The 14,669-nt window shown below is 39.7% G+C and overlaps 1 protein-coding gene across 8 annotated transcripts in view; it reads left to right on the forward strand.

The window, feature by feature from the left end:
- The window catches only part of TRIM69 (tripartite motif containing 69), a 43,774-nt gene that overhangs the window by 15,097 nt on the left and 14,008 nt on the right, over positions 1-14,669 (forward strand). For 3 of the 8 annotated variants that reach the window (XM_020900753.2, XM_020900751.2, XM_020900750.2), the window contains one exon: positions 13,171-13,741. The exons of 3 other annotated variants lie outside the window; for them this stretch is intronic. In XM_020900753.2, coding sequence (XP_020756412.1) covers positions 13,273-13,741 — 469 coding nt within the window. In that variant the 5' untranslated portion in view covers positions 13,171-13,272. Of the gene's footprint in view, positions 1-13,170; positions 13,742-14,669 lie in introns of those variants that run through there. 2 more of the 8 variants (XM_020900752.2, XM_020900757.2) reach the window with 2 other exon arrangements.

A 14,669-nucleotide genomic window follows, 5' to 3' on the forward strand; every position in this document is an offset into this window, starting at 1 on the left:
AATATTGAGTAGAGTTCCCTGTGTTATACAATTGCTGTTATACAATTGTTGGTTATCTATCTTATATATATAGTAGTGTGTGCATATTCATCCCAAGCTCTGGATTTGCCCTCCCCCTGACATTTCCCCTTTGGTAATCAAAAGTTTGTTTCTGTTTTGTAAATATGTTCATTTGTATCATTTAAAAAATTAGATTCCACATGCGAGTGATATTCTATGATATTTGTCTTTCTCTGACTTACTGCATTTATGATAATCTCTAGGTCCATCCATGTTGCTGCAAATGGCATCATTTCCTCCTTTTTATGGCTGAGTAATATTCCACTGTATATATATATATATATATATATATATACATCTTCTTTATCCATTGCTCTGTTGATGGACATTTAGGTTGCTGCTGTGTCTTGGCTATTGTAAGTAGTGGGGGTGCATGTTATCTTTTTGGGTTATGGTTTTCTCCTGATATATGTCTGGGAGTGGGACCGCTAGATCACATGGTAGATCTACTTTTAGTTTCTTAGGGAACATCCATACTGTTCTCCATAGTGGTTATACCAAGTTACAGTCCCATCAACAATGTAGGAGGCTTACCTTTTCTCCACACACTCTTCAGCATTTATTGTTTGTATTTATCAGTTCAGTTCAGTTCAACTGCTCAGTCGTGTCCAACTCTTTGCAACCCCATGGACTGCAGCACGCCAGGCCTCCCTGTCCCTCATCAACTCCCAGAGTGTATTCAAACTCATGTCCATTGAGTCAGTGATGCCATCCAACCATCTCATCCTCTGTGATCCCTTTCTCCTCCCACCTTCAATCTTTCCCAGCATCAGGGTCTTTTCAAATGATTCAGCTCTTTGCATCTGGTGGCAAAAGTATTGGAGTTTCAGCTTCAGTATCAGTCCTTTCAATGAATAATCAGTGTTGATTTCCTTTAGGATGGACTGGTTGGATCTCCTTGCAGTCCAAGGTACTCTCAAGAGTCTTCTCCAACACCACAGTTCAAAAGCATCAATTTTTTGGTGCTCAGCTTTCCTTATAGTCCAACTTTCACATCCATTCATGAGTACTGGAAAAACCACAGCTTTGATTAGATGGACTTTTGCTGGCAAAGTAATGTCTCTGCTTTCTAATATGCTGTCTAGGTTGGTCACAGCTTTTCTTCCAAGGAGTAAGTGTCTTTTAATTTCATGGCTGCAGTCACCATCTGTGGTGATTTTGGAGCCCCCCAAAATAAAGTCTGTCACTGTTTCCACTGTTTCCCCCATCTATTTGCCATGAATGATGGGCCCAGATGCCATGATCTTAGTTTTCTGAATGCTGAGTTTTAAGCCAACATTTTCACTCTCCTCTTTCACTTTCATCAAGAGGCTCTTTAGGTCTTTGCTTTCTGCCATAAGGGTGGTGTCATCTGCATATCTGAGGTTATTGATATTTCTCCCGGCAATCTTGATTCCAGCTTGTGCTTCTTCCAGCCCAGTGTTTCTCAAGATACTCTGCATATACGTTAAATAAGCAGGGTGACAATATACAGCCTTGGCATACTCCTTTTCCTGTTTGGAACTAGTCGGTTGTTTCATGTCCAGTTCTACCTGTTGCTTCCTGACCTGCATACAGATTTCTCAAGAGGCAGGTCAGGTGGTCCCATCTCTTTAAGAACTTTCCAGAGTTTGTCGTGATCCACACGGTCAAAGGCTTTGGCATAGTCAATAAGGCAGAAATAGATGTTATTCTGAAACTCTTTTGATTTTTTGATGATCCAATGGATGTTGGAAATTTGATCTCTGATTCCTCTGCCTTTTCTAAAACCAGCTTGAATATCTGGAAGTTCACGGTTCACATATTGCTGAAGCCTGGCTTGGAGAATTTTGAGCATTACTTCACTAGCGTGTGAGACGAGTGCAATCGTGCGGTAGTTTGAGCATTCTTTGGCATTGCCTTTCTTTGGAATTGGAATGGAAACTGACCTTTTCCAGTCCCATGGCCACTGCTGAGTTTTCCAGATTTGCTGGCATATTGAGTGCAGCACTTTCACAGCATCATCTTTTAGGATTTGAAATAGCTCAACTGGAATTCCATCACCTCCACTAGCTTTGTTCATAGTGATGCTTCCTAAGGCCCACTTGACTTCACATTCCAGGGTGTCTGGCTCTAGGTGAGTGATCACACCATCGTGATTATTTGGGTCGTGAAGACCTTTTCTGTATAGTTCTTCTGTGTATTCTTGCCACCTCTTCTTAATATCTTCTGCTTCTGTTAGGTCCATACCATTTCTGTCCTTTATTGTGCTCATCCTTGCATGAAATGTTCCCTTGGTATCTTTACTTTTCTTGAAGAGATTTCTAGTCTTTCCCATTCTATTGTTTTCCCCTATTTTCATTAATATGTAAAAGAATGATAAATTTAAAATTCTTTCTATACAACTGTAGGAAATAAGACTAGAAATAAGAATTTGCAACATGGCTGATTCAGGTCAATGTATGGCAAAAACCACTACAATATTGTAAAGTAATTAGCCTCCAACTAATAAAAATAAATGAAAAAAAAAAAAGAGTTTGCAACATGTTGTAGAGAATTTTGAATTCTGGGGCCCTTAAGAAAACACAAAACTTATTTTGGTAGACTATGGAGAGGAAAAAAAAGATTTTTGAGCCAGAGGAGGGTTAGCAATTATCATTTCTATCAGTATTATTAACTAGATCTTGCAGCTGATTAGATGATGGAGAATGAAGAAGAAAACAGCCAAAGGTAATTCAGATTTCAAAAGTGAGATGCTGGTAGTACAATAAATAGAAACAGAGAGGTCAAGTTGGAGAGACTAACATGGAAACGTACATGACCATGTGTAAAACAGATAGTCAATGGGAATTTGCTGTATGTTTCAGGAAACTCAAACAGGGGTTCTGCACCAACCTAGAGGGGTGGGATGGGGACGGAGATGGGGAGGAAGGAGGTTCAAAAGAGAGGGGACATATGTAAACCTATGGGTGATTCATGTTGAGGTTTGACAGAAAAAAAAAAAAATTCTGTAAAGCAATTACCCTTCAATTCAAAAATAAATAAATTAAAAAAGAAGGAACTGATTGAGAAAGAGAGACCAGTTCTCTTTAAGTCATGTTGAATTTAAAGGACACAGTTGTGGGTTCAGAGATTCAGATGTGGGAGTCACATTTGTAGAAGCTGTATCTGAAGTTATGGGAACGAACAGCTCACTTGGCAAGATGAGAGTACAGAACCAGAAAAGAGTTGAAGACAGTTCTGGTGATTATTACTCAGAGATAAGGAAGAGAAACCAGCCAATGCAGGGGAGTGGTCAGAGGCAAGAGAACTAGGGCAGCACTGGACCACAAGAGTCAAAGGAGAGACTCAATACATCAAGGAGAATGAAAATTAAGTTATTAAGAGTGTTTGGTAAATGACACAGCAAGCTTTAAGAAAACACTTTCCACAGGGTGCTGGGGTAAAGGGTCTGTTACAAGAGCAGAGATTCAGAAAGGTTACCTTAAGTAAAGAGGCATCCTGAGGATAAACATCCATCCATCTAACGCATTTGTTGAGCCCCTACTATGGCAAGGCACTGTGTTAGGTGCAGGAATCCAGGAAAAGCCAAGGGACAGTGCTGTGGTTAATGTAACACAGTCACTCCCCGCATCTGTTTGTTTCTATAGAGTACTTCTTGTCTCGATCATCTAACTGATTCTTTCCACCCTACATATCTGCATTTTTTTTTTTTTGGCCTTACGTTTAAAATTCATCTTCTAGATTCTGTTTTTTTATGATTCTCCATGGCATGACCTTTTTGTCCCAAACCCTACCTCATGGAAACCTTTAAGCTTCTGCTTCGATTGTCAATTTCCTGATTCTCTCTCTTGTTTCCACAGTTAAATTCGCAAGAGGTTCTGTTTTCCTATACCATCTTTTTTCATTGAGTCACATCTTGGGTTGTTGAACAGCCTATGGAATAGGTCAGAAGCCCACCTGTATTTTAATCACCTGGGAGAAGGAGTGGAGGTCACAAGCTATACACAGACTTGACCTTTAGCATGGACTATGGGAATGACAGCAACTGTGATCAATATATCTAGTAGGTACTGGGGGTGAATCTTAGTTTAAAAATCTAGCTGTGGGAAGAATAGAGCATAGCCTTTTTTATAATACTGCTTAATATTGACTTTGAGTCTCTATACCTGTTGCTGGAAGGAAATTTAACTTGTAATCTTTGAAGAGAGGCATCCACACTGATGACTGCTGAAAGTTCATTACTTACTCTGATTAAGATGGTATATGAAAGACATATTGAATAATGTCCTCCCCCTACCCTCTCCCCAGCCCTTCTCTACATACATAAAAGGACTGGATAAATGGTCAAAAACAATTTAAGTGTTGGTTTTCAAGTGTTAGAATAAAAACAGTGATTTTTTTTTCTTCTTTCAGAAATTCATCCAACTCAAAACTATAAAGAGAATGAAAAACAGACAAAATAGACAAATGAAAACAGATAAAAATAGTCTGTAAGCCTGGACTACAGCCCAGTATAGCGAAAGTCAAACAGGAATGTGATAATGGATGCCTAGGGATGCAGATTTTATACACTGTGAGAGTACTATTGCTCTCCAAAGAAAGTGACCCAAGACCAAAAAGCTCTTGTACTGAACAACAAGAACAGGCAAGCAGACGGAAGCTGGAGCTTTTTTTTTTTAAAAAAAAATTTCCATTTGTCACAAAGATTTGAGGTATAGGAAGGTGAAGTTGAACAAGGACAAATAGTCATGCCTGTAAAAAGCAGTCTGTTGGTAAGGAACAGTGAAGGATGTAGACTCTGCATTGTAAGAAACCCTGAAATGCTAATCATGGGGAAAAGCAAGGACTGTAAGAACTCATGCACATACTGGTTCATAGAGCAAATGGCCTTAAATATGGTCCTGCTTCCATCCTCTTGAAAGTCTCTTGCAAACAGCCGAGGAAGAACTCAGCTCATTTAATGTTTAAAAAAACAAAAAGTAAGTAGCATCCATAAAAAAAAGAGTGGAGAAAAATGTCCAGAGCAAAGCACTGAGAACTTTGCAAGTAGAGAATATGAGAAGGAAATTAAGAGAAATGTGGGCTAAAGGGAGAGGCTCTTACATTTGTCTGATAGAAGTTGCAGAAAGACTGAGGAGAATGGTGGAGGGGTAATATTCCAAGAGAGATGGCTCTATTAGGTCCAGGCAGGCAAGACCCAGGATTGAGGAGATCCAGTGTCAGGGGTAAAGAACACAGGCCACACAGGGCAACTAGGGACCAAAGGTCTAGGAGCTTAAGCCAAAGCATTTGGATAGAAAGAGGTAAAAATATAAGTGTCGAAAGAGAGCAAAAGAGTCATTGATGAGTATGGAATCTGATGAATGGTGAGGCAAAGCATTTTTAGCCATGTTCTCTTGGCTAGAACAGATCTGAGTATGAGTGAAATTAAGTTTACAAGTAGAGGCAAGCACAAAGTTATGACTGGTAATGGAGGGTTAGAAATGAAGAGTAAAGAGTTCTGGATACTTAGATTCTTGAGGGGATGTACAGCAGATAAGAGACAACTGAGGTCTTACGGTCAGAATCCTTTGGACTCCTTTGATTCTACGACTGACTCTCAAGTCAGAGCAAATTCTGAGTTCTAGTTTTCATTTCAAGAGCATGAGAGTAACCTATGGACTAATCGTCAGGGATTCTGCCTCAGAATAAATTTTCCATTTATATTTAAGTTTTTCATCCTGTGGAGGACACAATACACAAATTGAAAAATAGTATATGTACATTTAACATTTCTTTTTCCTCCCATAATAATGTTCCTCACTTCTGTCTGCCTAAGATCTGATCTTTTGAGTCCCGTCTAATATAGCCTATATATTCCCATTGACCACACCCCCTAGTCATACATCAAGGACCCATCTACCATGCTCTCCTAAAACCTACTTAGCTCTACTATACAAATTATCCTCCTGTTTTGAGGAGGTTTCATCTCAGTCTCCATTTCTAAACTCCTGAATCATAGCCTTTCAGCTTTAGCATTTAGGAAAGGGTAAGAACACACAGCCCACTCCAACATTCTTGCCTGGAGAATCCCGTGGACAGGGGAGCCTGGTGGGCTGCTGTCCATGGGGTTGCACAGAGTCGGACACGACTGAAGCAACTTAGCAAGAATACACAGAGTTGGTAATGGTATATGCTGGGAGCAGCAGATCTTGGCATTTGGAAGTCTAAGCTAGGGGCAAAGTCATTTCAGGAATCCTGGAAGAAAACTCTGGATGAAGGAGAGCCCTGGGCTGTCAGTGGTGACAAGGTCCTCCACACAGCTAAGTCAGACAGATCCCACAGGGCCCTGAGACTCCAGAAGTTCAGTTCTGGTAAAGATATGGCCTGTGAGATGGAACTCCAGACTTGGTTTCAGGCCACCCTCTCCTTGCTGATTCCAGAACAGAGACAGGCTCAACCCAAGGCTAGTGCTCAGATGAGGAAGAATGAATAAAGGGAGTGGAGTGGGCAGGGAAGTGCCACTGCTAGACCTGGGCAAGGCTCCCACTCTGACCCTCCTCCAGCTATATCCCTCTTTATAAGATAAAGAGTCCATGTCTGGACACAGAGCACACGCTCTCTCCCATAAATATTTTAAATTACATGCCATGCATCCAGGACTCTTAAAATTCTCTATTCAAGAGATTCTGTGTCCACTGTTAGGACCTCTATAGCTCCCATAGGCAACTGCGTGCCCAAAGGGCAGCTGTGTATAGGGGTGTGTGTGTATGCATGTATGGAGCTTTGTTGTGTGGACTAGGTTGTCCACATACATGCTTATGAAGTATGGGATAGGGTAAGGGAGTTGGGAGGTTAAGAATGGGCCAGGGACTTCGAGTAGTACTTTGCCATGACCTACAAATGCAAGTGAAAACCCAGATGTGAGCAGTTCAAGGGCAGAGCCTCTATCTTACCCATTTCTATGCCCTAACAAGTTTGGGCATTAGAACAGAGCTGGAATTATTTAATGTTTACTTCATCAGACTCTTAGATACTGATATCAAATCCACTTCTGCTGGTTACTATTTAATAATAGCAGCTATAACACTGTGAATCATTTATTCTGGGAAACATCTGGCAATACTGTGAACCATTTATCCTGGAAAACCTGCCACTATAAAACATCTTGAAATGCCAGGTAAAATGTAACAAACATCCTTTGTAATGCATACCTGAGGGTACAAGAAAATAAAGAGAAATTCCAAAGAATACAGACTGGAAAGCAGAGAGATGGGCTGGAGTCATTGAGAGCTGTATCAGCACTGAGAGTTTTTGTGTATCTCAGGAAAACCCAGATTTAACAATTTTTTAAAAAAAATTTATTTATTTAACTTGTGGAAAATTGATTTAACAATCTTTAGACCCACATAAAGTAGGGAGTTGGACCTCAGACCCTTAAACAATGGTAACACATTTGAAGGGTTACATCCTCAGTGAAGGAGTGACACAGAAAAATAATAAAGGACCTTTACTATCTTGATCTGGGGTCTGAGTGATAAACACGAGTGTCCGCGGAGAATTTTTAACCACAAGCTTGCCCTTCTACAGGGTTAGGCTTAAAATTTACAATCCCCTCTATGAGCTAGCTAGTGGTAAAGAACCCTCCTGCCAATGTAGGAGATGTAAGAGAAGCAGGTTCTATCCCTGGGTCAGGAGGATCCCCTGGAGGAGGGTATGGCAACCCACTTCAGTATGCTTGTCTGGAGAATCCCATGGACAGAGGAGCCTGGCAGGATACAGTCCATAGGGTCACAAAGAGTCAGACACGACTGAAGCAAGTTATTTAGCATGCACGCTATGAGCTACAGATTTGAAACCAATAATATTAACATAAAATGGCGGAGGGTTGGTGTAATTTGGATCTCCAAGCAGAAATAAACACAGATATTCCCTGTAGGGACTTACCTTTAATCTAGGCAAAATATAAAACAGAAGAGATTTATAAACTAAATTATACTAAATTACACTGCTGCTGCTGCTAAATCGCTTCAGTCGTGTCCAACTCTGTGCGACCCCATAGACGGCAGCCCACCAGGCTCCCCCGTCCATAGGATTTTCCAGGCAAGAGTACTGGAGTGAGTTGCCATTGCCTTCTCTGAAATTACACTGAATTACACTAAAATTAAGGACTTCTTTTCATGGCAAGACACTATAACAGGGATGAAAAGACAAGCCATATACCAGAGGTGGGAGAAGATATTTACAAAACAACCAAAATAGAACTAGTACCTGGAATATATAGAGAACTACTCTGAATCAATAAGACAAACAACTCATTAGAAAAATGAACAAAAGACTTAAGACACTTCTCTTAACAAGAGATGATCCACGAATATGTGAAAAATGTTAAACTGCATTAGGTAATCACAAAAATGCAAACTAAAGCTATACTGAGATACCATTACACATCAGTTGGTTTGTTAGAAGACAGAAAATGTGACAAAAAGAGATGTTGGTGAGGATGTGGAGCAACCAGAATGTTCATGTTCTGCTAGTAGAGTATAAATTGCTACCATTGTTTTGGCAAACAGTTTGGTACCATGTGGTAAAGGTAAAGGTGTTCATACCTCATGATCCATCAATGCTATTTCCACATGTATAATGTTTACACATGTCCACAAAAAAATACAGAAAAGACATACAATAACAGGTAATAATGTTATTAATAGCATTGTGCATTTTTTTACAAATTGAAGGCAACCCTGCTCTGTGCAAGTATATTGGTCCCATTTTCCCAAAAGTATTTGCTTACTTTGTGTCTCTGTGCCACATTTTGATAATTCTTGTAATATTTCAAGCTTTTAATTTAGTATACTAATATCTGAGCTATTACATATTATTATATAATAAATAATTATATGTATTATTAAATTTCTAGCACAGATATTATATTATTTGTGATTAGTGATCTTTGATGTTATAGTTGTAACTGTTCTGAGGCCCCACAGATCACACTCGCATAAGACAAGGACACTTAATAAATGCTGTGTGTGTTCTGACTGCTACAGATGGGCCATTCCTTTGTCTCTCTCCTTTTCCCTGGGCCTGCCTATTTCCTGAGACATAGCAATATTGATATTTGGCTGACTAATAACCCTACAATGACCTCTAAGTGTTCAAAGGGAAGGAAGAGTCACATGTCTCTCACCTTAAATCAAAAGCTACAAAAGATTAAGCCTTGGTGAGGAAGGCATGTCAAAAGCCAAGACAGGCTGAAAGCTGGGCGTCCTGTGCCACATGGCCAACTTGGGAATACAAAGACAAATTTCTTGAAGGAAACTAAAAGTGCGAGTCCAATAAGCTGTGAAAAGTGAAAAAGCAAAGACAGCCTTACTGCTGATAATGCAGGAAGCTTTGGGGGTCTGGGTAAGAGATCAAACCAGCCACAACAACCCCTAAGTCAAAGCCTCATCCAAGCAAGGCCCTAACTCTCTTCGATTTCAGGAAGGCTGAGAGAGGTGAGGGAGCTGCAGAAGAAGAGTCTGAGCCTAGCCGAGGGGGACACACGGCTCCAGGAACCATCTCTAAGACATGGAGGTTCCAGGTGAAGCAGCCAGTGCTGAGGTAGAAGCTACAGCAAACTGTTCACAAGCTCTCACTAAGATCATTAGTGAGAGTGGTCACACTAAACAACAGATTCTCAGGGTAGATGAAGCAGCCTTATATTGGAAGAAGATGCTACTGAGGACTGTCCCAGCTAGAGGGGTAGTCAGTGGCTGGCTCCCTAGTTTCAAAGGCCAGGATGTGTCTCCTGCTAAGGGCGAATGCAGCTGTTTACTTTAAGTTGAAGCCAGTGCTCATTTACCATTCTGAAAATCTAGGGCCCTTAGGATTTACATTAAATACACTCTGCTGGTGTTCTATAAACAAAACCTAGATGACAACACATCTGCCGACAACATGGTTTACTGAATATTTTAAGCCCACTCTTAAGATCTACTGCTCAGAAGAAGATTCTTTTCAAAATATCATTGATAATTTGTCTGATTACTCAAGAACTCTGATTGAGATGTACAATGAGATTCACGTTGTTTTCATGCCTGCCAACAGGACATGGAACAAGGATAATTTCAACTTATAAGTTTTGCCATTTGAGAAATACATTTTGTAAGGCTATAGCTGCATTAGATAGTGATTCCTCTTATAGATCTGGGCAAAGTAGACTGATAGCCTTCTGGAAGGGATTCACCACTGTAGATGCCATTAAGAACATTGATGATTTGTGGGGAGAGGTCAAACTATCAGCATACACAGGAATTTGGAAGAAGTTGACTAAAACCCACAACGAAGACTTTGAGGGGTTCAAAACTTCAGTGGAGGAAGTACCTGCAGATGTGGTGGAATATCAAGAGAACCAGAACTGGAAGTGGAGCCTAAAGATATGACTCAATTAACTGCAATTTCATGGAACTAAAGAGCTTCTTGATCAAGGTGAAAGAGGAGAGAGAAAAAGGTGGCTTAAAACTCAACATTCAGAAAACTAAGATCATGCATCCAGTCCCATCACTTCATGGCAAATAGATGGGGAAAAAATGGAAACAGTGACAGACTTTCTTTTCTTGGACTCCAAAATCACTGTGGATGGTGACTGTAGTGATGAAATTAAAAGACATTTGCTCCTTGGAAGAAAAGCTATGACAAACCTAGACAGCGTATTAAAAAGCAGAGACATTACTTTGCCGAAAAAGGTCTGTATTTTAGTCAAAGCTATGGTTTTTCCAGTAGTCGTGTATGGATGTGAGAGTTCGACCATAAAGAAGGCTGAGCACTGAAAAATTGATGCTTTCAAACTGTGGTGCTGGAGAAGACTCTTGAGAGTCTCTTGGACAGCAAGGAAATCAAACCAGTCAATCCTAAAGGAAATCAACCCTGAATATTCATTGGAAGGATTGATGCTGAAGCTGAAGCTTCAATACTTTGGCCACCTGGTGCAAAAAGCCAACTCATCTGAAAAGACCCTGATGCTGGGAAAGACTGAGGGCAGGAGGAGAAGGGGATGACAGAAGATGAGATGGTTGAATGGCATCACTGACTCAATGGACAAGAGTCTGAGCAAATGCTGGGAGACAGTGAAGGACAGGGAAGCCTGGTGTGCTGCAGCCCATGGAGCTGCAAAGAGTAGGACACAACTGATCCACTGAACAACAAAAACAACTGGCGGTCTAGTGGCGGTCACCTTCCAATGCAGGGAATGTGGGTTTGATTCCTGGTCAGGGAGCTAAGATCCCACATGCCTGGCGGCCAAAAAACCAAAACAAAACAGAAGCAATATTATAACAAATTCAACAAAGACTTCAAAAATGGTCCACATTAAAAAACAAACAAACAAACAAACAAACAGAAAAACAACTCTAACAGAGAAGTTGCTTGTTATGGATGAGGGAAAAACGTGGTTTCTTGAGGTAAAATCTATTCCAGTTGAAGATGCCGTGAAGAGTATTGAAATAACAACAAAGGATTTAGACTATGAAATAAAATTAGTGATAAAGCAGAGGCAAGGTTTGAGAGGACTGACTGCAATTTTGAAAGAAGTTCTAGTGTGGGTAAAATGCTATCAAACAGTGCCGCATGCTAAAGAGAAATCATTCATGAAAGGAAGAGTCAATCAATGCAGCAAACTTCACTACTTATTCCAAGAAACCTCCACAGCCACCCCAGCCTTCAGCAACCATCACCCTGAACAGTCAGCAGCCATCAACACAGAGGCAAGACTCTCCACTAGCAAAAAGACTCTACTTGTTGAAGGCTCAAATGATGGTTAGCATATTTGAACAAAAAAGTATTTTTAATTAAGATACGTACTTTTTAGTCATCATGCTATTGTACATGTAATAGATTACAGTAATAACTTTCATATGCACTGGGAAACCAAAAATTTCATGTGATTCACTTTACTCTGATATTCATTTTATTGTGGTCACATGGAACCCAACTCACAATATCTCCAACATATGTCTGTATATAATATAAAAGAACATGAGTAGGAATGTTCCTAGCAACACTATTTATAATAGCTCCACACTGGTAACTACTCAAAAAGTTTATCAACAATAGAACAGAGAAATAAATTATGGTATATTTATACACTGGATATTATACAGCAATGAGGATGAATGGACCAAAATTATATAGAATATGAATAAATCCCCAAAATATAGTGTTGACAAAAGAGGTCAGCAACAAAAAATTTATATAAAATTAAAAAACAGGTAAAACTAGTATATTGTGTTGGAAATCAGGATGGGGGTCAGTCTTAATGAGGGACAGTGACTTGAAGCAGGCATATAGGGGGACTTCTGGGATGCTGAAAATGTTTTTCCTTTTTTTAATGCTGTTTTCAAGTTTATTCTTTTTTCAAATTAACTTTTTATTTTATATTGAAGTATAGCCAATTAGCACTGTGACAGCTTCAGGTGGACACTGAAGGGACTCTCAGTCATATACATGTATCCATTCTCCCCCAATCTCCCCACTCCCATCCAGACTGCCACATAACTTTGAGCAGAGTTCCCTGAGCTATACAGTAGGACCTTGTTGGTTATCCTGAAAATGTTTTGTTTCTTGATCAGGGTTATGATTACACAGATATATTCATTTTGTGAAACGTCATTGATCTGTATACCCTTATGATTCTACATTTTCTGTATAAATGTTATTTCTGGAACGTGTTTTTTTAAAAAGGAAGGGTGAAGGGCCTGGATGATATTATGGTTGATGGTATTATGCCATTAACTGAGGAATCTGACAGATCTTTCAATTCTTTGCACATGACTTCCAGAAAACAAAATGAAAGGTAATAACTAATAGACCAGATGTTTAAAGTAAAACTTTCAACTGATACAAGGAGAAAGTGAGTGGAAAAAGTGATACACAATGAAACACATTTCTTTGACTGGGTACTCTTTCTTCTTCTGCCTTGGTTCTCTTAAAGATTAATAATGTTGGGAGTAGAATAAACTCTGATGTTAGAGAACACTGAATTTACTGATCACTTTGAAAGAAGAGATGATAGTGCTTTTACCCTGGCTGCACTAATTCTCAGCTCCTTTAGGAACAGAGCCCACTACCCTGAAATGCTGAAGTGGGCAACAAGAAAGAGAAACTCATTTTAGCTGTTCTTTTTCAAAGGTATCTTCCAACCTCTCCTCCAGCACTGACTCAGACAGCTACGCTGAAGTGAATGATTTGATCACCCAAATATCCTCCAAAGTGCAGATACAAGATATTACTATGGAATTACACTGCCCACTGTGTAATGACTGGTTTCGTGATCCACTAATGCTAAGCTGTGGCCACAACTTCTGCCAATCTTGTATCCAAAATTTTTGGAAGCAGCAAGCAAATGAAACATTCTGTCCTGAGTGTAAGATGTTATGTCAGTACAGCAACTGTACATTTAACCTTGTACTGGAGAAGCTAGTAGAGAAGATTAAGAAGCTACCCCTGCTCAAGGGCCATCCACGGTGCCCAGAGCATGGAGAGAACCTGAAACTGTTCAGTAAGCCAGATGGGAGACTAATATGCTTTCAATGCAAAGATGCTCGATTGTCTGTGGGGCAGTCTAAAGAATTCCTGCAGATCTCTGATGCTGTCCGTTTCTTCACGGTGGGTGAGCCCTGGGTCTTGAACAGTCTTGAGCAATTCCTTAGGAAGGCTGGGAAAAACCATTTGTTGGACTTCTTTCAATACCACCCCTTCAGTAAGTGATTATTAGAAAGCTCAGAGCACTCAAAAAATACAACGTATCTTGTAAAGTTCTTTCTCTGTAGTTGTCAATTATAGGGAAGCAGTGAAGGAGCTCTGGCCTTTACTTCCTTTACTTCCTCCTTTACTTCCTCAATCAATCAAGCATTTACTGAAAACTTGCCTTGACAGCATCTACCAGACACTGTACAGAACACGGACATGTAAAATATTGCTTTTGTTATAAAAGTCTTGAAATTTAGACAAGTTTATTTTTATTTTTTATTTTTTTTCATTATTTGTTAGGCTTTATTTTTTTTCCATTTATTTTTATTAGTTGGATGCTAATTACTTTACAAGATTGCAGTGGTTTTTGTCATACATTGAAATGAATTAGCCATGGATTTACATGTATTCCCCATCCTGGTCCCCCCTCCCACCTCCCTCTCCACCCCATCCCTCTGGGTCTTCTCAGTCAAGTTTAAAGTGAACAAAACAACAGAAGGAATATAAGACAGTCTACTGCTGAAAGCTAAATTTTTGTCACATTTGTAATTCACAAATGTTTAGAATTTCAGAGATTAGAGAAAACTGAAATGGTCAGGGGAGGCATGGTGAAAGAAAGCTTGAATGGGGGGCAATTATTTGAATTGACAGAAGGAAGAAACAAGTGTTCTCAGAACATTGTAAGTAAAAGTAGAGATAGCAAGAACAGTATAAATATAGTAGAAAATGTACAGAGTTCTGTTATCTTCCTCAAAGCCCTGTAGTTAGCTAATAAGAAGATAAAACTTAGTTTTTCTGCAGTTTGTAATTTTCTTCATAATTTTTGGAAGAGACAGGAATTATGATACAAGGGAAAAGGAGACTTTTGTAGCAGAAGCTTGCTTTCTTTCCCCCTGACACCCTGGGGCTTTGGGGTAGATGTTCCTCATGGCCCTTTA

The sequence above is a fragment of the Odocoileus virginianus genome, chromosome 6 (genome assembly GCF_023699985.2).
Source record: "Odocoileus virginianus isolate 20LAN1187 ecotype Illinois chromosome 6, Ovbor_1.2, whole genome shotgun sequence".
Taxonomy (NCBI): Eukaryota; Metazoa; Chordata; class Mammalia; order Artiodactyla; family Cervidae; genus Odocoileus; species Odocoileus virginianus.